The sequence below is a fragment of the Monodon monoceros genome, unplaced genomic scaffold (assembly GCF_005190385.1).
Source record: "Monodon monoceros isolate NGI ecotype Baffin Bay Population unplaced genomic scaffold, NGI_Narwhal_1 Super_Scaffold_1, whole genome shotgun sequence".
In the NCBI taxonomy this organism is placed as follows: Eukaryota; Metazoa; Chordata; class Mammalia; order Artiodactyla; family Monodontidae; genus Monodon; species Monodon monoceros.
Genome location: NW_021703765.1, coordinates 87,021,311 through 87,037,222, shown reverse-complemented (window position 1 = coordinate 87,037,222; position 15,912 = coordinate 87,021,311). Strand labels below are relative to the sequence as shown.

Genomic DNA, 15,912 nt, shown 5'->3' with positions numbered 1-15,912 from the left:
ATGGTCACACTATGTATCACCATTATCTCTTTGTCAAACCAATTGGAACTGAAATAATGTATTATACAAGTAATTTAAAGTACATCATATGCTTTATTCCCACTGTTTGCTTTTATACCTTAATGTGTCTGGCTGGCTATTGCTACTGAATTTCATATTGAAAAACAGGAAGCTTTTCTTTTGGTCTTCTGCTACCTCTGAAAAGTGCCACAGCTTATAAATGTTAAATACGGAAAGATATAACACAGACTTGTGTGCTGAATTTGACTGAAAGCAACTATGAACCTTGCCAGCACTGACTTGCTATGACAAAGAAAGCATACTGTATAAATGAAAATATCCACAAACTATTCACTTTGTTTTTTCAGTGGCAACAGTGTTTTGACATATCTTTTACTGTATAGCCTAGGAATTAACTGTATTTTGATTTAGTGTATTTAATACATTATCTGTATTTTAATTAAATTAAAAATAGCATAGTTATTTTGTGAAATATTTTACCACAAATGAACAAGAGGAATATTTGGGTGAGTTACATAGTTCAGAATGATGTTGCATGAAGTAAATTTTAGGGGAAATTTCTTATTTTTGATAAAAATGATTCAAGCAATATATTTGGTGAGCTACCTGCAAAGGCACTCCCTTTCCTGAGTGCCCCTCACTCACCTGATCATAGGCCTCTTCCCACTTTTTTCTCCATCATTCTTCACTCTCCCTTGCTCCATTAAGGAGGTCACATTTGCTTTTGAAATTAAAATCCTGCTTACTAGGAGAAAATAGATAATTCAAAATATTATGGTTTTCCTAGACCCTAGGGAAGAGACGCTATTACAAGAAGAACAAAAACAGAAGAATGCGTGCCATTTCCTACTTGGGCCAATTTTAAAACATTCCCTCAAGAACACGGAGTACAAATTCAGCCAGGCAACTTACAGCCCACCCCCTGATACTTCCTTTGGAGAAGGCAGATACCTAAATTCAGATTCTGAATTTGGAGGATTGGTAAACTCCTTAGGCCAGAGTCCCATAGTTCTCCATCATTACATTCCTATATAAAAAACTGGGGGCAGGGTCTAATCAGTCCCATTCCTCCTGGGAGAAGTCTATGGCCACACCTCTGAATGTTACACACCTCTGAGATGACAAATACATTCTTGTTCACCAAAGACTGCCACAGGGTGTGAGGGAAATTATTAATACTGGCCACCACTATAGGAAAGAGGGGACTTATACAGTGGAGTTGAGTTGTTCTGATAGTTTGAGGCTTTGAATTGCTCTAGAAAAGTAAATATTAGGCAACAGCTGTGTTTTGTTGTTACATTGAATGGAAAAGAAATATGCCAGCCTCTCACCTTGTAAAAGAACAATTATATATGCGTGAAAAAATATGCTTAAATGAGGCACTCATTCAAGTTCTAAATTACATATTTCATGTACTAAACACAAGAGAAGTTCTTGAAAGGAGGCAATCAGATGCTTTAAAGGTAAGATAACCTTTACAATGGGAAAATAAAGTTTGGGCAGGTGTATGTGGAGATGAAAACAATCTGATTTATTTGGACAAATATGTGCTTACAGAAGAAATGTTCTTACTGAAAATGGAACAAAAGAGGTAAACAACCTTGACATTTTCCTGTGATGTACCTTATTTATATTTATTTCAGACTAAGACATCTAGTCAGATTCAAGGGTAAACATGAGTTAGCATAACCTTAAGTCCAAACTCTGTCTCAAAATTAAAACCATAATATATCTAAAGATGTTTCTATAATGTCTGTATGTTTTTAAAAAAGCATGCTACTCCTCATTGTTGATGTCAATATTGTGATAGTTGCATATTCAGAATCACACATGCTGCAGGAAAAAAATTCAGCCAATACTACATTAATTTACTATGAATCAAGATTTATTCGTAGCTTTTCTGAATTTGCTTTGAAACAAAAAAACAAAACCCAAACAAACATCCCCCTGTAAAAAATCCTACCACACCGATTCTCTCCAGTATAACTTCTCAGAACTCTTATGACTTTGCCACGCTCATTACAATGGTAGTTCTTCCCCAGGATAATTCTGTAGGTTTGAAATACTGCAGAAAGTCACCCTATGTTAAGTTCATTTATAGGGTTGCTTTTTCTCCTTAGAAGAGTATTTAAGAATTTAATAAATATTGCATGGTACATGAAGGCATTCCCAAATCATTGTTTGTATGACTTTCCTTCATTATGAATTTTCTGATGTCCAGGAAAAAGTACACCCTTACCCATGTGTTCTGTCCTGTCCTGAGCTGACAGATGCAGAAAGAGACCTAATCTCTAAAAGTTTTCTCACATTTATTGGACATGTATCCTTTCCTGGTAGGAATTTACAAATGTAGATTAAGGGAATCCTACCAGATGAAGAGTCTTCTTAGTATTGTTTGATTTCATCTTCTGGTATTACAAAAAGAATGAACAGCTATTAATGGCTTTCCCATACATTCCTTGGGTTTTTCTCCAGAATACTGAATAAAGCAGAGACCACATTTCATCACAATAAGCACATTCACATAAGGCTTCTTTCCAAGAGTTCTCTGAAGTCAAAGTAAGGCATTAGCTGCTTTTTTTTTTTTAATCCATACATTCTTAGGTTTTCTCTACAGTGTGAATTCCCTGGTGTTCAGCAAGGAATGAGTGGTAGTTAAATGAATTTTCATATTCATAGGGGTTCTCTAGTGTGTGTGTTCTCTGATGTTTAGTAAGGTTTGAGCTCCAGCTGAAGGATTTATTGCATACCTTACATACATAGGGCTTCTCCCCAGTATGAGTTATCTGATGTAGAATGAGGGAAAAGCTCCGACTAAAGGTTTTTTCACATTCAGTACATGCATAGGGCTTTTCTCCAGTATGAATTTTCGTATGTTGTGCAAGGGATGCATGCCACGTGAAAACTTTACCACATTCATCACATTCATAGAGCTTTTCTCCAGCATGAATTCTCTGATGTTTAATAAGGAATGAGTGGCAACGGAAGGCTTTACTGCATTCGTTACATTCATAGGGGGTTTTGGAGGTATGGACACTCTGGTGCCGGGTAAGGTGTGAAGAACGGCGAAATGCCTTCCCACACTCAATGCATTCATAAGGTTTCTCTCCAGTGTGTGTAATCTGATGGCGAATGAGTTCAGAGCCACTGCTAAAGGCCTTCCCACATCTCCTACATACATACTGTTTCTTTCCTATGTGAATTCTCTGATGTCGAGTGAGGTTTGAGGCACGGCTAAAGGCCTTTCCACATTCGGTACATTCATAGGGTTTCTCCCCAGTATGTGTTCTCTGATGTTCAATGAGGAATGAAAGGTAACTGAATGTTTTATTACAGTCTTTACACTCATGGGGTTTCTTTCCTGTATGTATCATCTGATGTTTTACGAGGTTTGAGATCTGGCTAAAGGTTTTCCCACATTCCTTACATACATATGGTTTCTCTCCAGTATGAGTTCTCTGATGTAACACAAGGGAAAAGCGCCGACTGAAAGTTTTTCCACATTCATGGCATCCATAGGGTCTCTCCACAGTACTAACATTCATATGTTGAGACAGGGCTTCTTGATGGGAAACTGTCACTTGCCCGATATATCCCTGATTTCCCTGCAGCATCTCAGTATCACCCTCACACTTCCAGCCTTCTTTAAAATTGGAATACTCAAGGCCTTGGCTTAGAAATCTTTCAAATGAAAGATCTGAAGATCTTATCAAATACTGGGATGAATCATCTTCGTATATGACATTTTTTGGAGAAAACTCTTTGATCTCACCATTTGACTCTGAAGCTGAAAAAACAAAGCAAATGTTTCTTATTTTCTGTGTTGAGTAAAATAAAAGACACTCCTCCATTTTTTAATGAGAATTACATTGAAAAAAAAAATCTTAGCATTGCATTGCTTTTACAGTTATCATATATGACTCTGAAATCTGAGCAGTAGATCCAGAAATTCAGAAGACATCAAACAGAGGAGAGCTGTAGGTGAATAAGGAGAAGATTAAAAATAAGAAACTGAAGGTGAGGGAAAAACAGAACTATCAGAAAAATAAGTGATTGTAAAGGATAGGTGGTTAATCTTCCTCACCTCCAGGTAAACTTTATTTGCTGCCAGAATGACTTGAAAATGACAATTTCATAATGATACTAATAGACTACAAGCGTTCCTCAGGTCCCACAAAGAAATGAGATTGTGTTCACTTAGTGCCTTTGGAACATCTTACAGTAACTTATTCTGAATGAATGAATAAAAAGGTTTCTCTGAATATCTTCTAGCATCCTCACTCTACCTCTACCTTCTAAACAGACATGTGAAGCTCAATTTAGGGATAACAGTGTCTTTCCATCAGATGCTTTTGACAGATAAACACAGGATTTTCTCCAGGCTAAATTTTAGTAAAGGATTTTATCATTTTGGGAGAACAGAGTTTTATAATAATACAAAAGTTTAAAATACATATCTTTATTCTTAGGAAATATGTGGAGTTAAAGACTATGATGTATACAATTTATTCCCAAATGTTTCAGGAAAAAAAAATCATATACCAAATGACAAAACAAACAGGGCAAAATATTAGCCATGGGTGAATGTGAGTAAAGGGCATATGGGTATTTTTGCACTATTCTTACAACTTTTCTGGAAGTTTAAAATTATTTTCAACTTGGTATATAGATTCAACAAAATCCCAATCAAAATCCCGGCAAGTTATTTCACAGATCTCCAACAAACTGATTCTAAAGTTTATACAAAACAGCAAATGACCTAGAATACCTAACACAGCACTGAAGGAGAAGAACAGTCAGAGGACTTGACTTCAAGACTTCTGTAGCACTACAGTAATCAAGACAGTGCAGCACTGGTGAAAGACTGGACAAGTAGATCAGTGGAACAGAGTACAGAGCTCAGAACAGACCTGCATAATTACAGTCAACTCATCTTTGACAAAGGAGCAAGGACATCACAAGGGAGCAAATACAGTCTTCTCAACAAATGGTACTGGAACAACTAGATATCCACGTGTGTAAAAATGAATCTAGATACAGATTTACACTCTTAACAAAAATTAACTCAAAATGGATCACAGACAAAAATGTAAAACACAAAACTATAAAACTCCTAGAAGATAACAAAGGAGAGAAGCTAGATGATGTTAGGGAGCGATGACTTTTTGGGTATAACATCAAAGGCACAATCCATGAAAGAAATAATTGATAAGCTGGACTTCATTAAAATTAAAAACCTCTGCTCTGCAAAAGCCAATGTCAAGGGCTTCCCTGGTGGCGCAGTAGTTGAGAATCCGCCTGCCAATGCAGGGCACACGGGTTCAAGCCCTGGTCAGGGAAGATCCCACATGCCGTGGAGCAACTAAGCCTGTGCGCCACAACTACTGAAGCCTGAGTGCCTGGAGCCCATGCTCCGCAACAAGAGACGCTGCCGCAGTGAGAGGCCCACATACCGCAATGAAGAGTAGCCCCTGCTCGCCACAACTAGAGAAAGCCCACGCGCAGCAACAAAGACCCAACACAACCAAAAATAAATATAATTCATTAATTAATTTTTTTAAAAAAAGCCAATGTCAAGAGAATGAGAAGACAGGATGAGAAGACTGAGAGAAAATAGTTGCAAAATACACATCTGACAAGTTATTACCCAAAATATACAAAGAACTGTTAAAACTCAACAATAAGAAAATGAACAATTCAATTTAAAAACAGGCAAAAGACATGAACAGAAACCTCACCAAAGAAGATTTACAGATCCAAGTAAGAATATGAAAAGACATTCAACATCATGTCATTAGGAAACTGTAAATTAAAATAAGACACCACTTCACACCTATCAAAATGGCCAAACTCCAATTCACCGACAACAACACACGCTGGTGAGGATGTGGAGCAACAGGAACTCTCATCACTGCTGGTGGGGATGCAGAATGGTGCAGCCACTCTGGAAGACAGTGTGTCAGTTTCTTATAAAACTGAACATCCTCTTACCATACAATTCAGCAATCACATTCCTTGATATTTACCCAAGTGAATTAAAACTTACATCCACACAAAAACCTGAACGTGGAAGTTTATAGCAGCTTTATTTATAACTGCCAAAACTTAGAAGCAACAAGATGTCCTTCAGTAGGAGAATGGAAAACTAAATTGTGGTACATCCAGACCATGGGCTATTACTCAGCACTAAAAAAAAGAAAAAAGTTATCAAGCCATGAAAAGATATAAAGGAATGAGCCTCAAATGCATAATATGAAGTGAAAGAAGCCGATCTGAAAAAGGTAAATATCCTATGAATTCAACTATATGACATTCTGGAAAAGGAAAAACTATGGAAACAGTAAAAAGATCAGTAGTTACCAGGGGTTAGTGGGGAGAGGGGGATGAATAGGCAGAGCACAGAGAATTTTTAGGGCAGTAAAACTATCCTGTATCATACTAAGATATGGATACATGTCATTGCACATTTGTCAAAACCCATAGAATGTATGACACTAAGAATGAAACTTAAGGTCAACTATGGACTTTGGGTGATAATGATGTGTCAAGGTAGGTTCATCAGTTGTGAAAAATGTACCACTGTGGTGTGGGATGTTGACAGTGGGGAAGACTGGGCAGGGGGATATATAGGAACCCTCTGTACTTTCCATTCAATTTTGCTGTGAACCCAAAACTGCTTGAAAGAAAATAAAGTTTATTAATTTAAAAAAATCACTACAGTATTTGCAGGGAAGGTTTAGAGTATTTTAATTGCTACAGTAAAGACAGAGATATAAATATACAAATTCACTAGCATCCCTATAGAAAAACAATATAACTTCTTAGAAAAGAAACTGAAGAAAGTTGCTTAAGAATAAATTCAACAACAGGTGTGCAGGGATTTTACAAAAAAAATTCAAAATCTTAAGAAGCTGTGCGGATAACTCCTAAATCCTACTTTAGCTCAGCATCACCTGGGAGCTTGTTAAAATGTAAATTCTTGAGTTCCACCCCAAACCTAATAACTTAGAATTTCTGGAGTGGGGCCTGGGGTTATGTATTTTAAAATGATCCAAAGGACTAAACTTTGAGAAGCACTGTGATATCTCTCTTAAGCACCAGAATATGATACTCAATTGCTTATTGAATTTATATACTCGACTATCCCAGAGACCCAAAACTCAGTAAGTCACAAATTGATATAATCTTTCCCTCCCCTTCAAACTTGTTCATCCTTCTTTTTTTTTTAAGGAGCTAATAATACCAGCAAAAAGAGTGCTGTCAACCACAATTCCTCAATCTTCTTAATGTCTTTTATCTAGTCAATCACCAGGTCTTTCTGAGTCCACTTCCTTACATTGTTACCGTCTGTATACCTTCTTCCATTCCCTGGACACCTCCAAGGTTCAGGTGATGATTACATCTAGCCTAGGTTATGGCAACAACTCTTAAATGGCTGTGCTGTTTTCTAGTCTCGCTTCCAATAAATCTGTTTTCCAAACTGCAGCTAGAATTACCTTACTAAAATGCTCGCCTGCCTGCCTAAAATCTTTTGATGACTCCTTATTAGCCTACGGATGAACTCTAAGTTTATTAATAGGACCTATAAAACACCTGCATGATCTGACCAGTGCTTTCCCTAACCATCCTTAATTCCCACCATTTTCCTCCTTACACTTTATACTTTTGCTCAATCTAGACTGAACCTCATACTCTCATTTTATTAGTATGATCTTTATACATGCTGTAACTTCGGGGTTTTGTTTCAGTTATAAAATATGAATGGCTCCAGTCCTGTAAAGATGGAGTAAGTACACTCCAACCTGGCTCTCCCACTGAATACAAGTGAAAACCATGAACAGAATGCATAAAGCAGCTAGCTGAGAACTCTAAAAAGTAAACGGGGAACTTCCCTGGTGGCGCAGTGGTTAAGAATCTGCCTGCCAATGCAGGGACACAAGTTTGAGCCCTGGTCCAGGAAGATCCCACATGCCGCGGAGCAACTAAGCCCATGCACCACAACTACTGAGCCCACGCACTGCAACTACTGAAGCCAGCGCACTCTAGGGCCCATGTGCCACAACTACTGAGCCCGGGTGCCCAAACTACTGAGCCTGCGTGCCTAGAGCCCGTGCTCCGCAACAAGAGAAGCCACTGCAATGAGAAGCCCGTGCACCGCATTGAAGAGTAGTCCCCTCTCGCCACAACTAGAGAAAGCCCGTGCACAGCAGTGAAGACTCAATGCAGCCAACAATAAATAAATAAAATTTAAAAATTTTAAAAATCTATTTAAAAAAAAGTAAACGGTAGCAAGCTGCTTGCAGAAGGAAGCCAGAACACAAAGTAACACTGAACTGGTGATGAGTTTCTTGGGTTTTTTTCCCCCCTCCAGTCTCTCCAGGCCTAAACTCAAATGCAGCCTGAAAGCAGGAATTGGGCAGCAGGTGTGAGGAGAAAGAGCTCCATGAGAAGCCTCTATTTCTGTTCTTAGGAATGGGAAAGGGGAGTCCATACTGGTTAGAGAAATCTTATTGTTTGTTCATTTCCGATTCTCTTCTGCCCAAACCCAAAGCATGTTGCAGCAGCTGTGGCCATACAGGCAATTAAACCTCTAAGGCAGGGTAACCCTCCTCCCTCAGCAGAAAGATCAATGGTCCCAAGAGCAGAGAGGTAATACTCCCCCTTCTTTTTCTTTTTCTCTCCATCCCCTCGCTGCATGGCTGCAGAGGCAGACAAACTTGCAGGAAGTGCAGAGGGGAACCTACAGGCCTGCCTTTCTATCCAAAAGACCTGAAAGAGGGGGCCCTGGGAGCCAAAAAGGAAAGGGGACATGGTGAAAAAGGGAGCACAAGAAGATGATCCCATAAAGTTGTGTATGAAATTCTGGGCTCCTCCCTGAGCTGTGCATGCATGGATCTGACCCTAAACAGCACACCTAAAGCTGTGAGAACTGAAACAAAGGGGAACCCGCTGCCTAAGGGGAACCCAGTGCCCAACACCACTAGGAGGTGCATATGGGGACAAATAAGAGAGACCTGAGAAGTCTTTGAAAACTGGACTGTCATTGGAACCACATGCACGGAAGACAGGTTAGAACTGTGGCTTCAACTTACGCATATCGACAGCCTGCTTAAAGTTAACATCTCAACAGGATTTAAATAAGACCCAAAGTCTTCATATTTAAAAAAAAAAGTTACAAGTCAAAGTTATAGGACATACAGAGAAACAAGAATTTCATCACCCCACAGGGGAAAGACAATCCAATTATAAAACACATTTATGGAGTATTTATATATGGACAGTGCATTAAAATGAAATTAAGCAAAACATTTTGATGTGAAAATATTTCAGTGATGTAGAAAATATCCCTATACTTTATACATGATAGTGAAGTACTGTGTAGTGAAATATCAAGGTATCTGTAAATTACATTATTCAGCAAAAAAAGGGATGAGGTGAGGCAAATACAGTAAAATGTTATCCATTATTAAACCCATAACTAAGACTGTATAGATTTATGCAAAGATAGAAAAATAGAAAAACAAAAACTAGAGAACCCAGAAACATACGCAAAAACTGACACTTAACTTATGACAAACCAGTGAAGGAAAGGACAGACATGTCAATAAATGGTGCCTCGAGATCTGGATGTCCATGCAGAAGAGACCAAAACTGACCACTAAGTCACATGACACACAAAAATAAATCCAAAGTGGACCATGGATCTAAATGTGAATGCAAAGTGACTTTTTAAAGAGAAAATCTAGGAAAATGTCATCATGACCTCATGGTAGGGAAAGATTTCTTAAACAGATCAAAAATATATATATATATTGGGACTTCCCTGGTGGTCCAGTGGTTAAGACTCCACACTTCCACTGCAGTGGGCAAGGGTCTGATCCCTGATCAGGGAACCAAGATACCGCATGCTGCACGGCACAGCACGGCCGAAAAAAAAGAATACTAATCATAAAGGAAAAGACTGACAAATCTGACTATACTAGAATTAAGAGTCTGTTCATTAAAAGAGGTTTTAAGGAGAAAAGCCGGCCACAGGTAAGAGGAGGTATTTGTAGTGAATATAATTACAATGATTTGTATCCAAAATATACAACTCCTACAAAACAAGAAAAAGATGGAGAATCCAATAGATAAATGAGCAAAAACCTTCAAGAAGCACTTCATAAATGAGGGTATCTAAATACTCAATAAACATATGAAAAGGTGCTCAACCTCATTAGTAACTGGAGAAATGCACGTTTAAACCAGAATAAGCTACCACTGCACACTCTCCTGATGGGTGAAGAGCATGATGCCTGGCAGTACAGGGCATTTGGTAAACATGGGGAGCAGCAAGAGGAACCTGCTTACTGTGTCTGTGGAAGTGTAAGTCAGTAAAAGCACTTTGGAAAACATTCTGGCATCATCTAATGTGTGAAAGAGATACATTATCCTCTGACTCAGCAATTCCAGTCCTAGACATAAACCACAGGAACCCCGTGCCAGGAGGTACCAGGACCCAAGGACAAGAGCAACATTGCTTGCAATAGCCCTAAACTGCAAACAACCCAAGAAGCCATCAATAACAGAATGGATACAAACTACTAGATGAGTATGCAAAATGCATGAATATTAAAAATAATTTTGAGAGAAGCAAATTACAATATAATATATATATTATGATCCCCTCTATATAAAGTTCATAAACATACAAACCTAAACTAGTGACTAGAGACACCAACAGTTGATAAAGCTATAAAGAAAACCAAGGAAGTTACTACCATTAAAGATTACCTTTGCAGGGGGCGAGGTGGGGGGGTGGGTGACTGGGACAAGCACCCGAAGAGCTCTTATGGACCTGGCAGTGCTGTGTCGACTGACCTGAGTGGTGGTTACATGGGTGCCTTATAATAATTTAAGCTGCACATTTATGTTTTATGCATTGTCTGTGAGCTATTTCCTTTTTCCAAAAAGGTACTGGAAGAAACACACAAAAATTCTAAGAGCTGTATTAAAGTAGTAGAATTAGAGGCAATTTTTCCATGTTTCCCCTTTACCTCACTTCCCTTGTACATAGTTTTATGGGTTTTATTACTTTCAAAACATTTAGAAAAGAACATTTTTCTTCAACTCATCCTTTCACGAGGAAGTCTCTGGGCACTTGTCCCACCTCGTGACTTCAGCTCACACAGGGCTCTTTCCCGTCCTTCCTCCTGAAGGTCTCGCTCTCACATCCAGAGCTTGGTTTTCAAGGCATCCTCTGTTCCCTCACTAGTCCTACCATTAGCTGCTTCTCCATAAACATAAGTATTTCCCTGATATCTCGAGAGGACCACTCCCTAAAGGCCAGTATACTTCCATTAGAGGTTTGCTTCAGAATCAACTATAGAACTTATGGAAATTGTCATAAACACATATAATTGAGGCTCCAAAGATCTTCTATGTCAGAATCTTCAAGCGCGGTGCATGGCCGTATTTATTTTTAAAGAGCTTCACCAGCAATTTTATTTCAACCTAAGGTGAAGAAAGCTTTCAGAGCCCTTCTCAATCAACCTCATTGCTTCTGTTTTTCTTTCTTAATATAAGATTCCCACATCTACATCCCTATCTGGAATTTTTTTCTAAGATATATTCCAATGGTTTGTTGCACCTCTTCACTTGGAAATACCATTCTCTACTCACACTATGCATATCTCAAACTAATTCACCACGTTTTGTTTTGTTTTTTTTTTTGCGGTACGCGGGCCTCTCACTGTTGTGGCCTCTCCCATTGCGGAGCACAGGCTCCGGACGCGCAGGCTCAGCGGCCATGGCTCACGGGCCCAGCCGCTCCGCGGCATGTGGGATCTTCCCGGACCGGGGCACGAACCCGTATCCCCTGCATCAGCAGGCGGACTCTCAACCACTGCGCCACCAGGGAAGCCCACCACCACGTTTTGTTTTAAACTGACCCTTTTCCTGTCTTTTATATTTCTATTACTACTATCCCTATCCAAATTACCCAGGTCTATAACACCAACTGGAAATTCCTTTCTTCTCATCGTTGAACTGTGAACTTGAGGACCTCTAACAAAGTTATTTACAGACCCAATTTATCTCACTATGCCATGCCTTCTACTCTCTGAGGCATACCACCTAAGAGAAAGTCTTAACAATATTAAAACTTCAATAAATATCATTAAAATAGGGACTTCCCTGGTGATCCAGTGGTAAAGAATCCGCCTTACAATGCAGGGGATGGGAGGTTCGATCCCTGGTCAGGGAACTAAGATCCCACATGCCGTGGGGCAACTAAGTCTGCGCGCCACAGCTACTGAGCTCACGCGCCTCAACTAGAGCCCACCTGCCGCAAACTACAGAGCCCACACACTCTGGAACCCACGCACCACAATGAAGAGCCCAGGTGCTGCAACGAAAGATCCCACATGCCTCAGCGAAGATCCCGCATGCCGAAACTAAGACCCAACACAGCCAAAAATAAATAAATAAATCTTTTTAAAAAATTGTTAAAATAACACATGACTGAAGGAATAAGCCCATCAATTAACCAAAGTGTAATGAATCACTTTTTCAAGAGGGTTAGAACAGCAGTATAAAGAAAAATATATATACCTTTTAACTTAGACAATGGAAACATATAAGTCAATTTTTAAAAAGAAAGGGAAGAGAAACCAAAGAGAAATAAAATTCAGAGCCCAGACAGAGCTAATAATGAAAAGAAGGGACACATCTATCTGTGAGAAAGTGAAGAAAGGATGAGAACTGAAGGCAGACAGGTAAGTGGGTGTGAGTGGTCCCCTTGCTGTGGGCAAGACTTTACAGTCCCTGTATCTCTAGTACCTTTAAAGGAAAACTTTCCATCCAGCATATAACAAAGTACTGCTTTTTCATTGACTGGGTGGGTTGTTATTTTAAAAACTTCCCCACCAGCCTCTAACTCACTCACCTGAAAACAGACCTCTGCTTGCATCTTTCCCCAGCCACGGCTCTTTCCCTTGCTCCAGTAAGGAAACCACATGTGGCTTAGAAATGTTAAGACCTGCTTGCGGAAATGAAATAAATTCACAATTAGTCCCTGAGTCCTTACGAAAGAGGGGGCGTTATTAGAAATGCCAGATGTAAGTATGAAAGATTTCTAAAGATTAGGTGAAGTTCTAATCCCCCTCTTAAAAGCTAATAAAGGACTTCCCTAGCTGTCCAGTGGTTAAGACTCTGCACTTCCACTGCAGGGGGCTCAGGTTTGATCCCCTTGTCGGGGAAGTTCCCATGCCATGCAGTGCAGCCAAAATAAAAAGAAAAGCTAAAAAAAAAAAAAAAAAAAAAAAAAAACTTACCTCCCTTGGGAATGTTCAGCCAGGTAATCAAGATTCGCAACAGCCATCCTAAAGGTCAAATTCTGACTGAGGGGAGATGAGAAGAAATACCTACCCAGTGAGACCAGGTGGCCATAGTTTTCCAACATTACATGTCTGTACAAATCTCTTTGAGCAGGCTGGAGCCATTCCCACTCCTCCCGGGAGAAGTCTACAGCCACATCTCTGAATGTCACTGACCCCTGAAATGACACACAGACATCTGCACAACCAGCACCCATGCTCCCAAAGGCCCTGATCAAGGAGTGAAATGGGTCCCACTGTGGATGGTGGACAATGTATACAAGTAGAGCAATGACAGTTTTCAGGATTCTGAGTAATTATTAAGAGTATAAGGAAGAGATTAGCTCTTTTGTTTTACTGTATAATTGGAGAAAAGACGAAAAAATATACATGCTTTGTCCTGAGATAATTTACAATTTTGTGGAAGATAAAGGACTATACATGTGAACAACATGAATTTCTGGCTTTGGTTGCAAAAATTCTTAAGATCTCACCACGCTTTATGAATAATGAAGACAATCCCTTTATGTGTAATAGGGAGAGTATATTTTCCTTAATACCAGCCTATTTTAATATGATCTGGCAAGAATTTCTTCGCAGGCACAACTGGCTGTAGCAGAGAGCAGCAGCTCCCGATTAAGGGGTACACATTCAAGTTTACCACACCTAACCCCGTTTCTGAAGAAATAGCTGTGATACTTAGCAATGTCGCCGAACAAGACGCTGAAGGCTACAGTACAAGGGCCTCCCAGGGTGGAAGCTGCAGCTTCTTCCCTTGGGGTCAGGATGAGTAATAAGTCCCTGTTTGCAGCCTGGTTTTGCAGCACTTGAGTGACCCACATAGCTGTTAGGCATGAACAGGGATTTTTAAAAGTCCCAAACTAGTAACAGCCCCAGAGGTATGACAGAGTTATATTTTACAGTTTAAAAAAATTTTTAAGTGCCTATAATCTGTTATAGATTATTGACTAATAAAGGAAGCTGTTTCCTAATGTAAACAGTAGGCTCTCCAGAACGGAAGGAAACTGGACTCCCAGCAAAAGTTGAAGAGTCTCTGGCTTTGGAGACAATTATGACAGAAAGTAGGACAGAGAAGTGACACTAAAACCAGATGGACTAATCTGGAAGAGCTGGCCTTCTTATCCCCGACCTCTGTGAAGCACAATTGCCAGCCACGCATTTAGCCTCCACCAAAACAACAATAATCAGTGTTCCTTGCTAGAGAAACTTCACGTCTTGCCTAAAAAATGAACTCGGTGAGTTCGGAGATTTTGTTTTGCTCCCCGCTGATCCCCAGGACCTAGGAAGCGCCGTGCAGGAGAATCACGTGGAGGGACTGTTAACGTGCAGACTGCCAACCCGCACACGCACAGGTTCGGGTTCACAAGGCTGGGGTGGGGCTCGCGAATACCCAAGTCCAGCAAGTTACCAGGTGATGCCGAAAGAGCTGATCCAGGATCACGCACTGAGACCACTGATGCAGGCGTGAAAGGAGACGGCCAACGGAAGCAGGAGTCAGCGAATGAACGGCAGCGGGGGCGAGGGGCAGAGAGTGAAGCCCTCCACGTTCCAATTCCGGGGAAAGGAGGCGCAGGACAGCCCGCTCTAAGACCCGGCCGCCCGGTCAGCGCCCGCCCCGCGCCCGGCCCCGCCTGCCCTCCCACGTCCTCTTAGGCGCCAGAAGGGCGGCAGGGGGAGGAAATCCTGTGTGCCCAGTCCGGAAAACACATCCGCGCTGAGGAAGAAAGGAAACACCAGCTCACCTGAGACATGGCTCACGGCAGGGCCCGCGGAGAACCGAGCGTGGAAGGCGGAGCTGGCGGGGAGAGCGACGAGCTGACGCACGGGCCGGCGCCCGGGCTCCGCATCCACCGCCCTCGTCACGAGGGTCAGGGACGCCCGCGACAGCTCCCTCCCCGCCGCGGCGGGGGCTCCGAGCCTGGGCCCGACCCGCGCCCCCAGCGCCGCTGCCTTTAACGGAGCCGCAGCTGGGGCGTCTCCTCCGCGCTGCTGGCCGGGCAACCAAGGCTTCCCGAGCTCGGGGCAGGGCCACCGCCCCCGGCCCCCCGGGCCCCGGCGGGGACAGGCTCGGGCAGGGCGGGCCCCTCCCCTACCTCGGCCCGCGCAAGCAAGGCTCTCGGCTCTGCGACGGGTACCCCGCACCAGCGTCCCGCAAACTGCGCCTTCCGGAGCCTCAGAGACCGACCGCGACGAGGCCGCGGGCCTCAGACAGCTCTCCTTCCCAGGACCCACCGCGGCCTCGGCGCGTCGCGGGCAGAGTGCCCGCCCCACCCCCTACAACTCCCAGGACACCCCGCGCCCGTGACAGGGAGAACGGGGGGGGGGGGGGTCTCAGACAACTACACTTCCCAGGGTCCACTGCGACCTCAGCCTGAGGCCTAGCCCTCCACGCTCGGACTACAACTCCCAGAACCGACTGTGGCCCCAGCCGTTCCATCCAGGACCTCCAGCCCTGGCCACGGCAGTAGCAGCACCCGCAACCCCGAGGGTTCACTACTCTCAGAGCCTGGAGCCC

The 15,912-nt window shown here is 41.9% G+C and overlaps 1 protein-coding gene across 5 annotated transcripts; it reads right to left on the bottom strand.

Annotated features, from left to right (window-relative positions):
- Nucleotides 1-1,904: 1,904 nt before the first annotated feature.
- ZNF140 (zinc finger protein 140) lies at nt 1,905-15,642 on the bottom strand. 5 transcript variants are annotated; one of them, XM_029225926.1, is made up of 5 exons: nt 15,491-15,642; nt 15,140-15,192; nt 13,429-13,555; nt 12,947-13,042; nt 1,905-3,808 (listed from the first exon to the last, which is right to left on the bottom strand). In XM_029225926.1, exons 2-5 carry the CDS (start codon nt 15,146-15,148, stop codon nt 2,622-2,624), a joined length of 1,419 nt encoding a protein of 472 aa, XP_029081759.1. In that variant the 5' UTR covers nt 15,149-15,192; nt 15,491-15,642; the 3' UTR covers nt 1,905-2,621. The 5 variants fall into 5 exon arrangements, with proteins under 5 accessions (XP_029081759.1, XP_029081767.1, XP_029081742.1 ...); XM_029225934.1 differs by having other exon boundaries at nt 12,947-13,039; XM_029225909.1 differs by lacking the exons at nt 15,140-15,192; nt 15,491-15,642 and having other exon boundaries at nt 13,429-15,127.
- Nucleotides 15,643-15,912: the final 270 nt, after the last annotated feature.

Coding starts and splice junctions, on each gene's coding strand:
- ZNF140 (XM_029225909.1), bottom strand. CDS start 13,594: ATGGGTGCTGGTTGTGCAGATGTCTGTGTGTCATTTCAGGGGTCAGTG. Junction 13,043..13,428: donor TGGCCACCTGGTCTCACTGG/GTAGGTATTTCT, acceptor CATTTCCGCAAG/CAGGTCTTAACATTTCTAAG. Junction 3,809..12,946: donor AAGCAGAGGTCTGTTTTCAG/GTGAGTGAGTTA, acceptor TTGTTTTTTCAG/CTTCAGAGTCAAATGGTGAG.